This window comes from Aquarana catesbeiana, linkage group LG09, assembly GCF_042186555.1.
Source record: "Aquarana catesbeiana isolate 2022-GZ linkage group LG09, ASM4218655v1, whole genome shotgun sequence".
Lineage (NCBI taxonomy): Eukaryota > Metazoa > Chordata > Amphibia > Anura > Ranidae > Aquarana > Aquarana catesbeiana.
The window spans coordinates 222,484,151-222,502,246 of NC_133332.1; the positions used below are offsets into that span (position 1 = coordinate 222,484,151).

The following is an 18,096-nucleotide window of genomic DNA, read 5'->3' on the forward strand; positions in this document are numbered from 1 at the left end:
ACCACTGAGAAACAGATTGAATATTTTAAAGCTGAATTCCAGAAATTCCGCCACTTTCTAACACCTGCTGACTTACTGTGGGCTAAGTCAAACGAAGTACATGCAACCTCCTGGACTTATCTCTTTAAATTACACCCAAGCTTTCGGAGAACAACTTTCGCTACACTCCCACGCTCTGACAGACACTGATTACTCATATAGCAGCAACTCTATCCGCCCCTACCCACTACTACCCATTCACAGAATGGGTTCACATAATACAAACTGCTCTGTTATTGTGCTGAAGGAGAAGGGGGGCAGACACAGCTGCTGTATATGACTCAGCTGCAGGAGCTGAGAGCAGGTGGTCTAGTGTCACAACTCCCAGTGCTCAGCAGAAATAAAAAAAAAAAAAAAAAAGAGAGAAAACGCCTAAAGGTGGCATGCACCTCATTGGACTTTACCCTAGTAATCCAGAACATTGTAGAAAGTGACTAAATTCCTGGAGTTCAGCTTTAACATACACCTACAACCCTCGTACTGCATAACGGCATTTGTTATATACATTGTAATAAACATTATGCCAATGTTCATATGTTTCTTATTGGGACTACACTGACATTTTAAAGTGGTTCTAAGGCTAAAAAAAAAAAAAAAAAACAAATACGTTTTTTCCACTGGCTGTACCTCCCCCTCAAACACTTACCCGAGTCCTTTATCAATCCAGCGCTGTGCCTGTAGTTCTTCTCCCCTCTCTCTTCTCACAGGAGGATTGGGCATTCGGGCAGCAGTGGGAGTCATTGGCTGCTACTGCTGTCCGTCAAATTCTGTGAGCAGAGAGCAAGGGGCAGGGCGGAGCCAAACTGTGTGTCTATGGACACACACCGCCCGGCTCGGGAGTAAGCCCACAAGTCTGCCCACAGAAAAGGAGGAACCAAGATTGCCGGTGGGAGACCCCAGAAGAGAAGGTTTGGGGCAAGAGCAGGTGAACATAACAGGTTTTATTTTAAATTAAAAAATTGCCTTTAGAAATACTTTAAAGTGGTTTTAAACCCAAAACCAGAAATGAAATATATTGCAGCTTGCCAACTATTAGATGTGGTGGCTGCTTACGTTTTCTTTTTTTCTCTCCGTTTTCACCTAGTGATCTGGCCAGTAACACACCACCTGTTATAGTGTGTCTCCACTCTAGATGAATGAGCAAAGGGGTACCTTTGGGCAGCAGCATGGTCAGTCTTGGGGGAGGGGAGTGTTAGATGCACTAGCAGTTACAGCAACAGTTTTGTTCCTTTTGGGATAAAGGTTTTACATGAATAAATAAAAGTTGCCCATTGTAAGCACCCCTGTCCATGGTAAATGGTTTATCTCATCCCTCTAACTGCTACATCTGCAGGACAGCTTGTTCAGTTGAAAAACTACAGACTTACTGGCTGCATCGCCAGGTGAAAATAAAGGGAAAGAAAGCCTAAAAAAACTGTTTTAGCTTGTCTCATGCTATTAGATTGAACCATATCGAGGTATTCCTATCAAATATGCAATCCCATACGCAAGGTTTTTGCTCATAATCTCCAAACAAATATTGTTTGAGATTGAATATGTTCATCAGTGAGTGTATGCAGATCCCCCAACTCTATTTTACCTGCTTGAAAGTATTTCCAGTGTTATGGAAAATTTGAATGCACAATTACCGCATCTTTACTGAATTCACCAGTTGACCAGAAACGAGTTTATAGATTTGGCTATGTGTATGGTGAAATTGCTAACAATTTGGCAGCTTAAAGCGGTAATAGATTGTATAATCAATGTGTGCATTAGGTCACAATTGTGTCAATAGCGAGCCTAGCCAATCTAGGTGACTGGCGAAGCACGGTGCATGTATACGGCCTTCGCTGGGAATGAGCGGGTTACACAGGACACATTGGCTCCAATCCTATTAATCTTGTTTAAGTGGATGCAGCACTATTTGCCTTTCTCAGTTCCGAGCAGAGTGCCCGTGACAAGCCAAAACCATACAAAGGAATTTAATTAGCTCGCAGAGCGCCTAACGGAGCAAGTTCCACTACGAAAAAAATCAATTTTTAATAATGTTATACATTAAGCAACAAATCTTCACATGTGCCTTTCACACCCCCCTCCCCGTGCTTTGCTCCGCTCCTGCCCAAACGCGGTGGAGGGATGGGCAAGAGCCCAGCAATTCCTAACACAGGAGATCTATGGCTAGTGCAGCGTGACAGCTGAAATCTAGAGTGAAGAGCAGAGGATATATTGACCCTATATTGTGGAATCCAAGAATTCTGTTGTGTTGCGTGTTTTCTTCAAAATACTTACCTTCTCTCTATACAAATATCTATCACTGAATAAGTCAAGCTATCCTTGAAAAACACTGCACGACAAAAGTCAACTACCGGTATATTCCCTAACAATCTGCTAAAATTACTCACTTTAATTTTTCATCCACCAAGCACAACCATTCCATCAATGCCTCCATACCATCCAATCATCTGCCTCCACACAATCCACCCATCTGATCTGTTTAATGGAAACCCCTCCGTGCCCTTTGTCCCTTCTTATGTATCAGATTCACTGCCATATTGTTTAGGGTCATTCAGTGATATTTGCTCTCCTAAGGACTTTAGCTTTTTGATATCCAGTAGGGCAGGTCAATTCCCAACTGAATATTTCGGTACTTTCCAATATTTTTTTTTTTTATGGCTATGGTATAATTCCCCAGTTTTCTAGCAAACTGCAAACTCTATACCACCAGTAGGACAAGTCCACTCCCAACTGAATATTTTGGTACTTCCCAAGATTTGTTATGGCTATAGTAGAATTCCCCAGTTTCTAGCAAACGGTACACTCTTTTAGACGGGACCCTCATTGGTTTTGTTTCCAGATATTGATCTTTATTATTTTTTACTCTTAAGACCATTTCCATACCATTCAAATGTATGCTTTTTGTATACCCCAAAGTTCTATGGAATAAGAGGATACCAAGCAAACAAACATTATGAGAATAGTATCTAGCAGTTCTTACCGTGTTTATACAGTTGAGCTCCTTATTCAGTAACCAAGGCAGTGATAGCTTTCCTTCTCCACGGTAGCAAGACTGTATCCTTTCCTTGATGCGTTTGTTGATCTGGCTGAGAGTGAAAAGGCAGAGAACAGACTCTCGAGGTGGGTTGGACCTATTTTTTTGCCCCTGAGAGAAAATTGTGAACAGAACATCCTCATCTTCTGGTATCCCAAGCTCCTGTGCCAGCTTACGCCCTGGACGATTAAGGTAAGCACTTTGAATAAGCCTGTATTCCACTCCATCCTTGGTGCATCCAATGGGGAACTCCACATAAGAGTAGAATTCGGGATCTGCAGAACACATCCGCACAATTTTAGACGTAAAGAACTTCTCCCCAGTGGCGTCGTTTACCGTCTGTTGGGTATCTAGCTGGAGTGTCAAGAAATAAACAAACCCCCCACTGACAAAGCCATAGACGTAGTATATGTCAAATGAGGGGTGCTGGGAAAGGGTGTCTGAAGGGACTTTAATCTGAGAAGAGACAAACTCATCTTGGTACACCAAACGAAACATCTCCTCATTCTCCTCGTTTCTCACCAGCTTGCGACTCGAAAGTGTTGGAAAGTACTCGGATTTGCCATCAATGGAGGTGCCAATGAAGAGTTTACTCTGCTCACCATCTTGTTCCACAATAACTCCCGTCATGGAGTCTGGCTCTCGCGCTCCCGATAAGTAATGTTCCTTGCGGTGGTGGGGCTCCCCCAACTTGAAGAGGTTGTCCAGCCTCAGGAACTGACATATACCTTGCCATACACTACCACAAGCCACCAACCGGTTCCCAGTATAATCGATCAACAAAAGTCTATTAACGTTCTCTGAAGGAAAGAGCTTGTGTGTACAGACGCGCACGGAGGGCGGGGGGTAACAGCTGGCATTATCGTCTATGGGGCCAGTCAGGTGGGAGCGCAACTCTGTCAGGTTCTCTGACAGCTTATAGACTCTGTTCACCGCGCCAATATAAACGTCCCCTGTGTTTTTGTGCACTGCGAGATGAGTTAGAGAGGTGTCAGACACTGTGAAGCTTGGAAATGGAGAGCTGGCTGCACTGGAGCTAGACAACCACAAAAGAAAAAAGTAAGGGGGGATCAAGTCATTTACCAGCCTCATGTTGTACTCTTATAGCAGTCCAATCTTTTCCACCAAAAGATGAAACTGTCAGGTCCAGTGTGGTTTGCCAATTTTCAGCTTAATATCCTCGGGCCTTAAAAAAGAAAAGGATAAAAAGTTAACATTTTACTTTTATCAAGAACATAGTAGCTTTGAAAAAAGCAGCACACAGAGGACATGCAGAGCACCGTTATTGTAAAACAGGCAAATTCAACACAAGGCACAGACCCTCAAGTTAATGGATCTAATATTTTTTTTACACAATTATTAAAATACATAGTCAGTCTATTCAATATCGGTTACTGGTAAAAAAAAAAAAAAAAAAAGTTTCTATATATAATTTGCTTGACTGATCCTTGACAATTTCTCTCCAAAGGGCCAACAAGTGGCCCTGTGGACACACATCTCATACGAATGTTCCATTGTTGTCAACGTTACAAAATAGAATGTGGCCTGGTACACCCAGTGATGTGCCTCCATCCCTTCATTATTATATCCATACAACCAATTTATTTGTCCTGGGACTCTAACTGGGGCACAACACATATGACCAATGAATAATTAGTTTCCAACCTTTGTCGTTTAATAAATGAATACATATTGCATACAAAAAGGATAAAATTGTAACTAGCTAATTTGTAATGAATTCATATTAATGCATTTCATATATAAATATAATGTTGGCTATATACAATCCAGCTGTCCTTACATGATTAAAACAAAAGTTGCAACCAAAAACTCAACGCGTTTCGTACTCTTTGTTCTTCAGTAGATGCATGTATAGTATCGGTAAGGTAAGACCATCAGACATGTAAGCATACCCAATGGTATCTCATAATACATAGAAAATTCCAACCTCAAAAGCCACCAAAGGAACTCTAATACTTACAAATCAGCTAAGAATAGATCTGACAATATTTCCAAATGGTACCTGCAAGGGGAGGCTCACCAGGGAGCTGTGGAAGTGGGACTCAAGGGGACAAACAGGACAGTCAACCTTAGGATAGCCACCCTGTAAAAATGAGGTGCAGCAGCTGCTGGAGCAAGTGTATGTAGCAGGGGTAGTAGTAATAATAGTAGTAGTGTATGGCAGCAAAGGAGGCTGCAGGAGATCAGCATCACCAAGATGTAAAAAAAGGAGAAAAACTACCAATCTATAGATTTTTATACGTTGCATATAATAACAAAAATTCAGAACGAAAATAAAAGCGTTAAAGTCATATCACAAATTACGCTCAAGTACACCTAAACCCTAACTGGGTGACTGTTAGTTTGCTAAAGCTTGGCATATGAAACAACTACCATGCATTTCTTTTAGAAAACATGCTGTCACTTTTTTTTCATCCCTTGTTGCATCTTAGTGCCGCTCATCTTATCCAGCCTCTTTGCTGCCACTTCCTGTCCAGGGGCAGCTGCATATCATTGTTTATGGTGGATTCCCTGATGGGGACTATGGTGGAACATGCCAGTTCAAGAAGTGTCACATGTGCCACAGTGACAACACACCGACCAATTTTGAGAAAGGGGCAGAGCTATTGAGAGAAAAGTGCCTAAACAAGGACATCATTGTATATTCTTTTATGAAAACTGTAGATTTGAAAAAAACTTGAATTGCACTTGAAATGAATACTGCCTAAAATTTTATGTGATTCATTAGACAATGCTTCCAAAATTTAAAGAGACTCAGTAGGATAAAAGTTAGTAAAACAAAATAGTTCCCTATCCTGCCACTACTGATCTTCGCTCTTGAAGAGCTAAGTTTACCGAGGAATCTTTTGCATCTGGCACTACGGCAAGCCATAGATGATGCAATTTTCTTTCCTGCAACCCGTAAATTACTCTATTCTCCCCATTAACACAGTCAATGTTGCAGGGGGAACCCCTTCTGCAGCTCTACTGTATTCTGCCTGCAGGGAGCCTTCAGCAGAACACAATGTCTACTGCTGGAGGCTATAGCTGCCGCCAGTAATCGCATGCAAAACATTTGACAGGCTGGTTGTACTGAAGTCAATGGATTAACTTCAGTACAACTAGCCTGCACATACATGGATCAAATCTTGACGGGTCCCTGCTGAACCGGTCGAGATTCGATGTGTCTATGGCCGGCTTTCCCTTATGTGCTCTATAAATCCCACTCCCGCCTTACCCCCCTTACCCTCCTGTCTGGGGACATCGCACTAAACCCCGGCACTCCCATACCGAATTCCCACCCCCAAAATTGTCTGTCTACCTCCTCTAACAGTAGTCATAACTCCCACCTTCTCATTCCAATTCCCCTGATTCCATAAGTCAGTCCCCCTCTTTCATGTGCCCTCTGGAATGCCCGCTCAGTCTTCAACAAACTAGCTTCTGTCAATGACCTTTTCCTCTCCAAATCCCTTAATCTATTTGCCATTACCAAAACCTGGCTCCAGGAATTCGACACTACCTCTCCAGCTGCCCTGTCCCACAGTGGCCTCCTTTGGACTCACTCCACCAGACCCAGTGGATGAAAAGGAGGTGGCATCGGACTTCACCTCTCCCCAGATTGCAACTTCCAGGTTCCTCTCCCTTTCACCATCTTTCTCTCCAGCTTGTCTGAGGGTCGCAGTCATTTATCGGCCTCCTGGACCAGTGTCACGCTTTCTGGATGACTTCTCTGCATGACTACCCTACTTTCTCTCCTCTGAAGTACTTGCCATCACATCCTAGGTGACTAACATTCTAATCAATGTTAATACTGCAACCACTCAACCTAACCTCTTAACACAATGGACACAAATCACCACTTAGTCCAACGGCAATACTCTCGACCTCGTATTCTCCCATCGCTGCATTCCCTCCAACCTCTCTAACACCCCCTTTGCTCTCACTGATCACAACCTTATCAGTTTCATTCTCCTCCTCTCCTACCTCCCATGCTGCCAACCCACAAACCACTACCCGCAGAAACCTTCGCAATCTCAACCCTTCCCTTCTTCATTCTGCTACTGATAGCCTTTACGACAAAAATCACACCCCTGTCCTGCCCAGACCTAACCACTTCCATCTACAACACGCTGTCATCCTACCTAGACGTACTTGCTCCTCTTTCTACACGCAGAACCAGGCCCCATCTGCCACAACCTTGGCAAACAGATCACACCAGAAGTCTCAAGAGAGACAGCCATGCTCTTGAGCGAGCATGGCGTAAATCTAAATCCCCACAAGACTTTACCCTCTACAAATCTACCCTTCTCAAATACAACTCCTGCCTCCACACTGCTAAACAAACCTACTACAACAGTCATCAAAACCCTCTCATCCAAACCTCGTCAACTCTTTTCTACCCTTAATTCCTTACCTCACCCCCCCCCCCCCCCCACTGACCCCCACCCACCAACTTGCTTACCGCTCAACAGGTTACCAACCATTTCAAAAGAAAAATCGACACAATTTCGAAAGGAGATATCCAGCATTCAACTTTCTCCCCTACCCAACACATCAGGTCCAACACCACACTCAATACTCTCCTCCTGCCCAGTTAGCACCGATGAGGTTGATAAACTCCTCTCCATGGCCCACCTCACCACCTGTCCCCTAGACCCTGTCCCCTCACAATTACTGCGACCACCTTCCCACTCTATCCTAAACTCCCTAACCCACATGTTCAACCTCTCCCTCTCCTCTGGCACCTTTCCATCCCCGCTCAAACATGCACTGGTTACCCCCCAAAAAAAAAAAAAAAAACACCTCACTAGACCCCACCTGTTTGAATTACTTAAGACTCATCTCCCTGCTCCCATTTGCCTCCAAGTTCATTGAATGCCTTATCCATGACCGCATGAGTCACTACCTCACGAACAACAACCTTCTCGACCCCCTACAATCCAGCTTCTGTCCACTGAAACTGCCCTACTAAAATTCAATGACCTACTAACTGCTTAAACCAATGGCCATTACTCCATCCCCTCCTATTCTCGCTCTATACTTCTTCCCTGGGCCAGGTGATAATCTCCTATGGCTTCCAATACCACCTCTACCCCGATGACACCCAGATCTATCTCTCCACTCCTCAACTCACCCCCTCGATCTCCTCACGGATCTCAAACTTACTGAATGACATAATGGTATGGATGTCACGCCACTTTCTCAAACTCAATCTTTCTAAAACGGAGATGTTATATTTCCTCCTTCCCGCCCCCCCCATGACTTTACCATTAAGAACAGCAGCACAACAGTTGGTCCTTCCACACGTCAGGGTGCTGGGTGTAATCCTTGACTCTGACCTCTCCTTCAGCCCCCACATCCAATCACTGGCTAAATCCTGCTGCCTTAACCTCCACAACATCTCCAGAATTCAACCCTTCCTGAATCCTGACTAATGACACCACAAAGCAACTTATTCACACCTTGATTATTTCCCGCCTTGACTACTGCAATTCTCTCCTTAATGGCCTACCCTTACGCAGGCTATCCCCCCTTCAGTCTATTATGAATGCTGCTGCTAGACTAATACACCTCACTAACCGATCCGTTCCCCTACCCCACCATATAAAATTCAAAATGCTAACCATAACATCCAAGGCCATCCACAACATCGCCCCCAGCTACATCACCAACCTCATCTGCAGATATCGCCCTAATCATCCCCTTCGGTTCTCCCAGGACCTCCTGCTCTCTAGCTCCCTCGTTACCACCTCTCATGCTCACCTTCAGGACTTCTCCAGAGCCTCTCCCATCCTCTGGAACTCCCTGCCCTGGTACATCCAATCAGCCCCTAACCTGTCCACCTTTAGGAGATTCCTGAAAACTTATTCAGGGAAGCCTATCCCACACCCACCTAACAACTGTCCCCGAGCCACCCCCATCAAATCATTCCCCGCATCTATTACCTTTTGTACCACCACCCTTTCCCTTTAGAATGTAAGCTCTACGAGTATGGCCCTCCTGTCCCTTCTGTATTGAACTGTACTGCAATTGTGCTGTCCCCCCTCTATATTGTAAAGCGCTGCGTAAACTGTTGTCGCTATATAAATCGTGTATAATAATAATTCACTGGCCCCTATTACATCACAGGACAAAACAGTAATGTAGGGGCCAACAAAATAACCAACGTTTAGCAGTGGATCAGGCATCCAGCAAACTAGAAAATGTGTCAGATGCAGAAGATTCTTCAGCCACTGTAGCTCCTCAAAAGAGAAGATCATTGGTGCAGCTAATCAGACTGATATTAAATCTTTTCTTTACCCTTTTTCATTCCTATGGAAGAACAAAAATGCAGTTAATTTTAAAGCCTTGAAGAGAATCTGTCACTTTGCTCACACATGGATTAGTGGCAGGGATCTGGAACATGAGAATGAAGCAGCAGGGAAGTACCACAAACATGACAGATTCTCTTTATAGAAAGTTGCAGCCTGTTGGTTGAAGCAGACCTTGCAGTAAAATGAAAGGTCCCCTTTTTAGATCAGAGTCCCCCCTCCTTTAACATTTTCTACATTTTATGAGGGCAAAAATTTACCTGTAAGAAAAAAAAGGCTATAGTAAATACATACCCAACCCTCGTCCCTTGCATCACATGGCGCAACATCCCGATCTTTTTCAGCAAGATTCCTGGGGGAAAGATAAGTACCCCAAATCATGTGAGAAGACACTTCAGTCCATTGTAAGATCATCTTCCCATGAGATTAGGGACCCTCATTGTTCCCAGGATCTCACCATGAAAAGGACTGTGATGTCACCCTAGACCTCTCAGGCAGAAGGCAGGAGCAAATAGAGTATAGATATCTTTTTTTACATCTACATTTTTGACCTTATAAGGGTTTTTTACAGGGGGCCCTGATCTAATAAGTAGACCTTGTATTTAGCTGCAAAGCCACTTAAACCAATTTTTTAATCAAAAGAAGCAGATTGAGTACTTTTTGGCATACTTTCAGACCTTTTTTCTAGTAATCAGTGAAAAGTCTACTTGAAAACAGACCTAAACCAAGCATTGATTGACTGAATGGATGGGTATTTTATAGAAGGGGTAAACAAAAAAGAAAACAAAAAAAAAAAAAAAAAAAAAAAAAAAAAAGCAGTAAAACTGTTTTCTTCCAGCATCTTTTTAGGACTAAATCCAGTCCCAGAGCCTTACCTAGTAATCCATGGACTCTTATTAGAAGATCCTCCTGTACTACATCTTTGAAATAAAACTCCTTTTTACTGACATGTCCACTGTCCAGTTCCAATACGTCCTTAAAACATGTGGCTAGTTCACCACTAGGGATGAGCTTCGAGTTCGAGTCGAAATCATGTTCGACTCGAACATTGGTTGTTCGCCAAATAGCGAACAATTTGGGGCGTTCGCAGCAAATTCGATAGCCGCGGAACACCCTTTAAAAGTCTATGGGAGAAATCAAAAGTGCTAATTTTAAAGGCTTATATGCATGTATTGTCATAAAAAGTGTTTGGGGACCTGGGTCCTGCCCCAGGGGACATGGATCAATGCAAAAAAAAGTTTTAAAAACGACCGTTTTTATGGGAGCAGTGATTTTAATAATACTTAAAGTGAAACAATAAAAGTGTAATATTCCTTTAAATTTTGTACCTGGGGGTGTCTATAGTATGCCTGTAAAGGGGCGCATGTTTCCCATTTAGAACAGTCTGACAACAAAATGACATTTCAAAAGGAAAAAAAGTCAGTTAAAACTACTCGCGGCTATTAATAAATTGCCGGTCCGACAATACACATAAAAGTTAATTGATCAAAACGGCATGGGAATTCCCCACAGGGGAACCCCGAACAAAAATTTTTTTAAAAATATGACACGGGGGGGTTCCCCTAAACTCCATACCAGGCCCTTCAGGTCTGGTATGGATATTAAGTGGAACCCCGGCCAAAATTTAAAAAAAAAAAAAAAAAAAAAAGGCGTGGGGTCCCCCTCAAAATCTATACCAGACCCTTAAAGTCTGGTATGGATTTTAAGGGGAACCCCGCGCCAAAAATGTTTAAAAAATGGCGTGGGGTCCCCCCAAAAATCCATACCAGACCCTTATCCAAGCACGCAACTTGGCAGGCCGCAGGAAAAGAGGGGGGACGAGAGAGCGCCCACCCCGAACCGTTCCAGGCCACATGCCCTCAACATTGGGAGGGTGCTTTGGGGTAGCCCCCCAAAACAACTTGTCCCCGTGTTGATGGGAACAAGGGCCTCATCCCCCATAACCCTTGCCCGGTGATTGTGGGGGTCTGCGAGTGGGGGGCTTATCTGAATCTGGAAGCCCCCTTTAACAAGGGGACCCCCAGATCCCGGTCCCAGAGCCCTCCCCCCTGTGTGAAATGGTAAGGGGGTACAAAAGTACCCCTGCATCTTTCTTCTCGGTGATGCACGGGGACTTCCCTGTGGCATTCCCCGTGACGTCAGAGGGGGGCGGGGTCACACGTTACGTAACGGGTGACCCCGCCCTCTCTGACGTCACGGGGAAGGCCACAGGGAAGTCCTCGTGCGTCAGAGGGGGCGGGGTCACCGGGTGGCCCCGCCCTCCATTATTTAAAAACCGCCAGAAGACGAGAAGCGTCACACAGCGGGAGCCTCCCATCATGGTGAAGCGGCCCGAGAAGAAGGGAAGAAGGGAGGAAGATGCCGGACGAGAACACCGGAGGAAGAACCAGAAGAAGAAGATGGAGGAAGAAATCGAAGAAAGATAGAAGATAGAAGATAGAAGAAAGAAGAAGCATTTAAATAAAGGAATTGTCAAAAACTGTCTCTTGTCATTTTTAACATTTTTGACACTTTTTGTGAAATGGTAGGGGTACTTTTGTACCCCCTTACCATTCCACACAGGGGGGAGGGCCGGGATCTGGGGGCTCCCAGATTCCGATAAGCCCCCCGCCCGCAGACTCCCACAACCACCGGGCAAGGGTTTTGGGGATGAGGCCTTTGTCCCCATCAAGATGGGGACAAGGTGTTTTGGGGGGCTACCCCAAAGCACCCTCCCAATGTTGAGGGCATGTGGCCTGGTACGGTTCAGGAGGGGGGCGCTCTCTCGTCCCCCCTCTTTTCATGCGGCCTGCCAGGTTGCGTGCTCGGATAAGGGTCTGGTATGGATTTTTGGGGGGACCCCACGCCATTTTTTTTTTTAATTTTGGCGCGGGGTTCCCCTTAAAATCCATACCAGACCTGAAGGGTCTGGTATAGATTTTGAGGGGGACCCCACTCCATTTTATTTTTTATTTTGGTTGGGGTTCCCCTTAATATCCATACCGGACCTGGAGGGCCTGGTATGGAATTTAGGGGGACCCCCCATGCCATTTTTTTTTTAAATTTTGGTTCGGTGTTCCCCTGTGGGGAATTCCCATGCCGTTTTTATCAATGAACTTTTATGTGCATTGTCGGACCAGCAATTCATTAATAGCCGTGAGTAGTTTTAAATGACTTTTTTTCCTTTGAAATGTCATTTTGCTGTTAGACTGTTCTAAACACGGGAAACATGCGCCCCTTTACAGGCATACTATAGACACCCCCCAGGTACAAAATTTAAAGGAATATTACACTTTTGTTTCACTTTAAGCATTATTAAAATCAGTGCTCCCGAAAAAACGGCCGGTTTTAAAACTTTTTTTGCATTGATCCATATCCCCTGAGGCAGGACCCAGGTCCCCAAACACTTTTTATGACAATAACTTGCATATAAGCCTTTAAAATTAGCACTTTTTATTATTCATGTTCATGTCCCATAGACTTTAATGGTGTTCGCGTGTTCGAACAAATTTTTTGCCTGTTCACATGTTCTGGTGCGAACCGAACAGGGGGGTGTTTGACTCATCCCTATTCACCACCCTCACCTTATGGTCTGGACTTTGATGCCTGCATTTGTACAAACTGTTTAACAAAGGTTGGCTGGCATTTGGCCTCCAGGCAGACACAAAAACAAGGGGATATTTCAAGATTTTTTTTTTTTCTTAGGGACATGGAAAGTTGTTGCGTCAAAGATGTTGCAAGCAACCTACAAATGCTCTTTGAAATCTGTTTTAAATCTCACCTCCTGTTCGTTAAAAGTGACCTCACTAAATGGCACCAAGGTATGTTCGCTTGGTTTGGCCGCAATAGTATACTATACTTAGAAATGACCAGCCTGTCTAGACTGACCTACCTCTTCCAAACATTACCATTCGTCATATCTCCACAATACTAAAAGGAACCCATGTTTAGCTTGCCTACCTTTCCTGTGGGCCAAAAGAAAACAAGAATTAGGCTCTGTACACACACACACACACACACACACACACACACACACACACACACACACACACACACTAGTAGTTTTTTCACATTCAACCCCAAAAAAAACAAACTGACAGCTCCGACATTAGTACAGCCATCCCCTCTGCTGTTCTATTGAGTGGACTCTATACAGAAACCAGCTACAGGATGGATGGGGGAGTTTACTTTGAATATTAAAGTGGTTGTAAACCCACCAAAAAAGAATTAAAAAAAAAAAAAAAAAAACCTGCAAGCAAAAGGCATAATGAGCCGCGATGACGTCACTCCCGTACATGCCGCTTGTAACGGCACGTCAGCTGAAGCAACCGCATGAACGAGCCGTTGCTTCAGTGCGCATGTGCCAATGATGCTGGCACATGGGGATATTCTCCTAAACTGTGCAGGTGATATCCACAGTAGCTACAGGGTAAACCTTATTATAGGCTTACCTGTAGCGAAAAAGTGGTCTGTAAGGGTTTACAGCCACTTTAAAAATGAATAAATAGCACATTTGGTTTATGGTGCTCAGATCCAGTGAAGATCTGCTTTATGTTTCTGATCCTTAACCTCTATCTAAATGCAGAGGTGGAACAGGATTTCCAGACCCCACAGGTATTACAACGCAACCCGATTCTGGACTGGCATACCTCACACACTCATAAACCAAGGGTCAGACGGGAGCAGAACATTACTCCTTTCCCTCTGCAAAGCCTACCTCGGATAGCTACCCAACTTTCACCAGAACTCAAACACCATTATTTAATGCAGTGGTTCTCAAACGTTTTAGTGCCGTTACCCCTTGATAAAATTTCCCCAAGTTGTGGGGACCCCTAATAGTAAAATTTTTGTAGCGTAGATTGTCAGCACCCAAGGCAAGACAAGTAATTTGCTCCTCTAACCGCTGGACATTTAGTGCTCCCCGAGTCCCTTCCACTTGTATAGTATTAAAACCTCTTATGGTACATTTTAGGATGTAACACTCTGTCTTTGTTCTCCTTTCTTTCCCTTTTATCCCTCTCTATCCTAATTTCTTGTTTTTTTCCCCCCATCCCTCTCGCTAGCTGTCTTTCTTGTTCTTTCCCACGGTAGTGGGGACTTTTAATGGCAACTATAATCACAGGTAGTGTTACTCACTGTGTCTCCAGCTCTGTGGTGTCTCGAAGTGACACCTATGCCGAAATCAGGAGATAGGGTCTCCTCCAGCCCCTCCCACTTCACATTCCTCACCAGTCAGCTGACCTCCAGTCTCTGCCCCCTAGCCATGCCATGAACTGACTGGGCGGCTGCGAAGAGGCTGAGTGGGTGGCCGCAGGCTCCAGGAAGAGCCCTGCTGGGCAGCCGCAAAAATGCTGGGAGAGCAGTGCGAGCTTCAGGAACAGCCCAGGATTCAGTGACCCCTGGCAAATTGTCATTCGACCCCCGAGGGGGTCCCGACCCCCAGGTTGAGAACCACTGATTTAATGGGTCCCAATTACGCAGGAGCCAAGGCTGCGTTCACACTATTCTGAATTGGATGCAGGTTCTCCGCATCCAATTCACAATAGCAGGAGATTTTGACCAGCTCTCTATGAAGCTAGTTCACATATCTCTGCTGCGGCTCTGGTGCAGATTTGCACAGGAGCCCTGTGCGTCTTTTGGTCCATTTCAGCTCCCAATTCAGCCGAAAAAATTGGGCTGAAATCGGACCTTAAAACGGTGAACGGGGACGCAGCGGAACCCCATCGTGAGCTGCATGCGAAGATAGTGTGAACCCAGCCTCAAGCTCTTCCATTCCTCCAATATTTCTCCATTCCCTTCTCCATTAACCCCAGACCCGAGCAACCCAAGCCTTTCAGGATACTCTGAACCTTCCTTTCTTAACCTGATCTAAACAGTCTATTTCAGACTCTCCACTTTACTAAAGGTGGAGGTTTTTGCTCCCACTCATCTCAAGACCCAGCTCGGTCAAACAACTGGTGTCCGCTCCAACTTTCCCATTAACACCATTATATACCCATCGATAGTTTTTTCGGGCCAGCACAAACTTTGAGACACTACATGAATCTTCTCCCCACCGATAAACTCTCTTGCACACTCCACATAAATGGATTATATCCCCCCCCCCCACCCCCCCTTCTTACATCCGAACTTGGGAAAAGGGCCTAAACCTCACCTTATACAGAACCAAATCAATGAAATCCTCCTATTGGTGCACAAATCCTCACGCTCTAGTAAGATACAGGATTTAAGCTGCTTACATGTGGGCACAAAACCCCTGATCTTTTACAAAAGCTACATCTGAATTTAAAGCTATAAAGTTGTAGTCACAATCTAGGGATTGTTGGCGATCTGAGCTATAAAAGAGCAAGTAATAAAGAGCTCAAACAGTCTTATGCACAATTGCTGTGAGATGGGATAGCATGGTTTACATAAAAAAATAAAAAAAAAAAAAAAAAAAAAGAGATAAAAGACCTATTTAAATTTAATAACTTAGTCACACTGACCACATATGCCCTCATAAAGTGGTATAGTATACAAAATGGCTGCTCTGCAGAAAGCTGACAACCTTAACAGAAAGTAAGCTTTCTATCCTATGAAATTACAATAGTAAATAAAAGTAACTATAATACCAAATTTGTAGGCCATTGGAGATGGAAGTGGTCCATACTAGGCACAAGCCAGCAGAGACTCACTGAAAAGCATTAGATCAGTAAAGAGGTGACAGAAAAGTTTATTTAGCCTCAATGTAATCTCACAGCATCTACAGCCATGTGCTAAAGACTTTCTAATCCATCAGCAACACCAAGCGGTTTACTAATCCTGAAATCTGGAAACTGAGACATTCAATTTTTCCCTCCCGCTGACTTCTGTTATTCTGGGAGATGGAATACCTAACAGCAGGCTGATTCTCTGTCAGGGGTGGCGGCCATCTTGTTTTCAGGACAACCTGACACTTCCACCCACTGGGGCTGACTCCTGACCCCACGATGGTCTCCTTTTCACTCACGCAGCTGGACTGAATTAGAGGGGAGGAAACACGTTAATTGTCCGGGTGAAAAGGCCGGCAAGGGTTTCATACAGATAACAGACAAATTATCCTGAGCCAAGTATCACTTGCTTCTTAGGAAACCTAAAATATGTCAGTCTTAGAACTATTCATCCACAATGTCAGAGACCAGTAGAAGAGACCAGCTAAAAATCTGACTTGTTAATGTGGGTTTATGACAGGACAGGATTTAGCAAGGCCAAATTCCGCTAGAGCAGGACTCAAGCAATTACCTGACAGACACAGTTTTTATTTTATCCAGCTGCATTTACTCAGTGCAACTTATAACATCCAAGTGAAAGACATAACACCAACATGTCAGAAGGAAAAAAAAAAATATCAAAAACAGAATCACAGAGTTGGAAAAAGGATCACCCTCATCCTAAAAATGACTTGTAAACTCAATCAGGTGTAGCCATCACCTTCTCTATGGCACACAAAGCCGTTTGGCTTTCAACTGTGATAAGCTGTGGTCATTTTGATTAGCTCAGCATGAAGAGCTTTCCTGGAGCATTTCACTCCCTGGTAGTGCAACTGAAGTAAATTATCAACTATGGGTGGCAAGGCACTGTCAAAAGATCCCTGGGATAAAGTTGTGGACAGGCACAAGTCAGGAGATGGATACAAAAAGTTTAAAAGGCTTAATTGATTCCTAGAAGCACAGTGAAATCTATTATTAATAAGTGGAAGGTATTTGGTACAACACAGACCCTTACTGAATCAGGACGTCGCTCCAAACTGGATGAAAGAGCCAGGAGGAAACTGGTCAGAGGCTACCAAGTGTTGCAGTTGCAAGAATTTATGACAGAGTGGTCATTACATGTGACAACAATATCATAAATTCTCCAAAATGTGGCATGTATGGGAGGGTTTCAAAAAAAAAGCCACTCCTCAAGAAAGGCCATATGCAATCACGACTGAGTTTTGCAAAAACGCACCTTGAAGATTCTGAGGCTACATGAAAAAAAGGTGTTATGGTCAGATGAGACTAAAATGTAATTATTTGGCCTCAACACCAAACAATATGTCTGGTGGAAATCCAATACAGCTCACCATCCAAATGGTAATAGTAATAATTTCCACAGTAAAGCATGGAGGTGGTAATATCCATGAGGGCGTTTCTCTGCAGCAGAGACTGGACCACTTGTCAAGAGAAGGAACAATGGATGGGGAAAAATACTGTCAAATTCTTGAGGAAAATCTGCTGCCCTCTGCCAGAAAGTTGTCAATGGGAAGAAGGTTTACCTTCCAACATGACAATGAGCCAAAGCACACAGCAAAATTGACCACACAGTGGTTGAAGGAGAAAAAAGGTGAATGTCCTTGCATGGCCTAGTCAGACCCAGACTTACACCCCATTGAAAATCTGTGGAATGACTTGAAGACTGCAGTCCACAAACAGTCACCGTCAAATCTAACTGAACTTGAGCAGTTCTGCAAAGAAGAGTGGGAAAATACTGCAAAGTCTTGATGTGCAAAGTTAGTAGAGACGTATCCCAACAGACTAAAGGCTGTAATTAAAGCAAAAGGTGGTCCAACAAAATACTGACATAAGAGGGTGATCCTTTTTCCAGCTCAGTGAGTCACTTCTTTTTTTTGAACAGGTTGGTGTTATATCTTTTACTTATATGTTATAAGTTGCACTAAGTAAATACAGCTGGATAAAACAAAAACCATTTCAGGCTGCAAAGCAACAAAGTGTGATCATTTTA

At 44.0% G+C, this 18,096-nt stretch overlaps 1 protein-coding gene across 3 annotated transcripts in view; it reads right to left on the reverse strand.

Moving 5' to 3' along the window:
* The window catches only part of PLXNA3 (plexin A3), a 233,310-nt gene that overhangs the window by 163,092 nt on the left and 52,122 nt on the right, over positions 1-18,096 (reverse strand). For all 3 annotated transcript variants that reach the window (XM_073599797.1, XM_073599798.1, XM_073599800.1), the window contains exon 2: positions 3,014-4,253. In XM_073599797.1, the coding sequence (XP_073455898.1) occupies positions 3,014-4,159 (1,146 nt within the window). In that variant the 5' untranslated portion in view covers positions 4,160-4,253. The remainder of the gene's footprint in view (positions 1-3,013; positions 4,254-18,096) is intronic.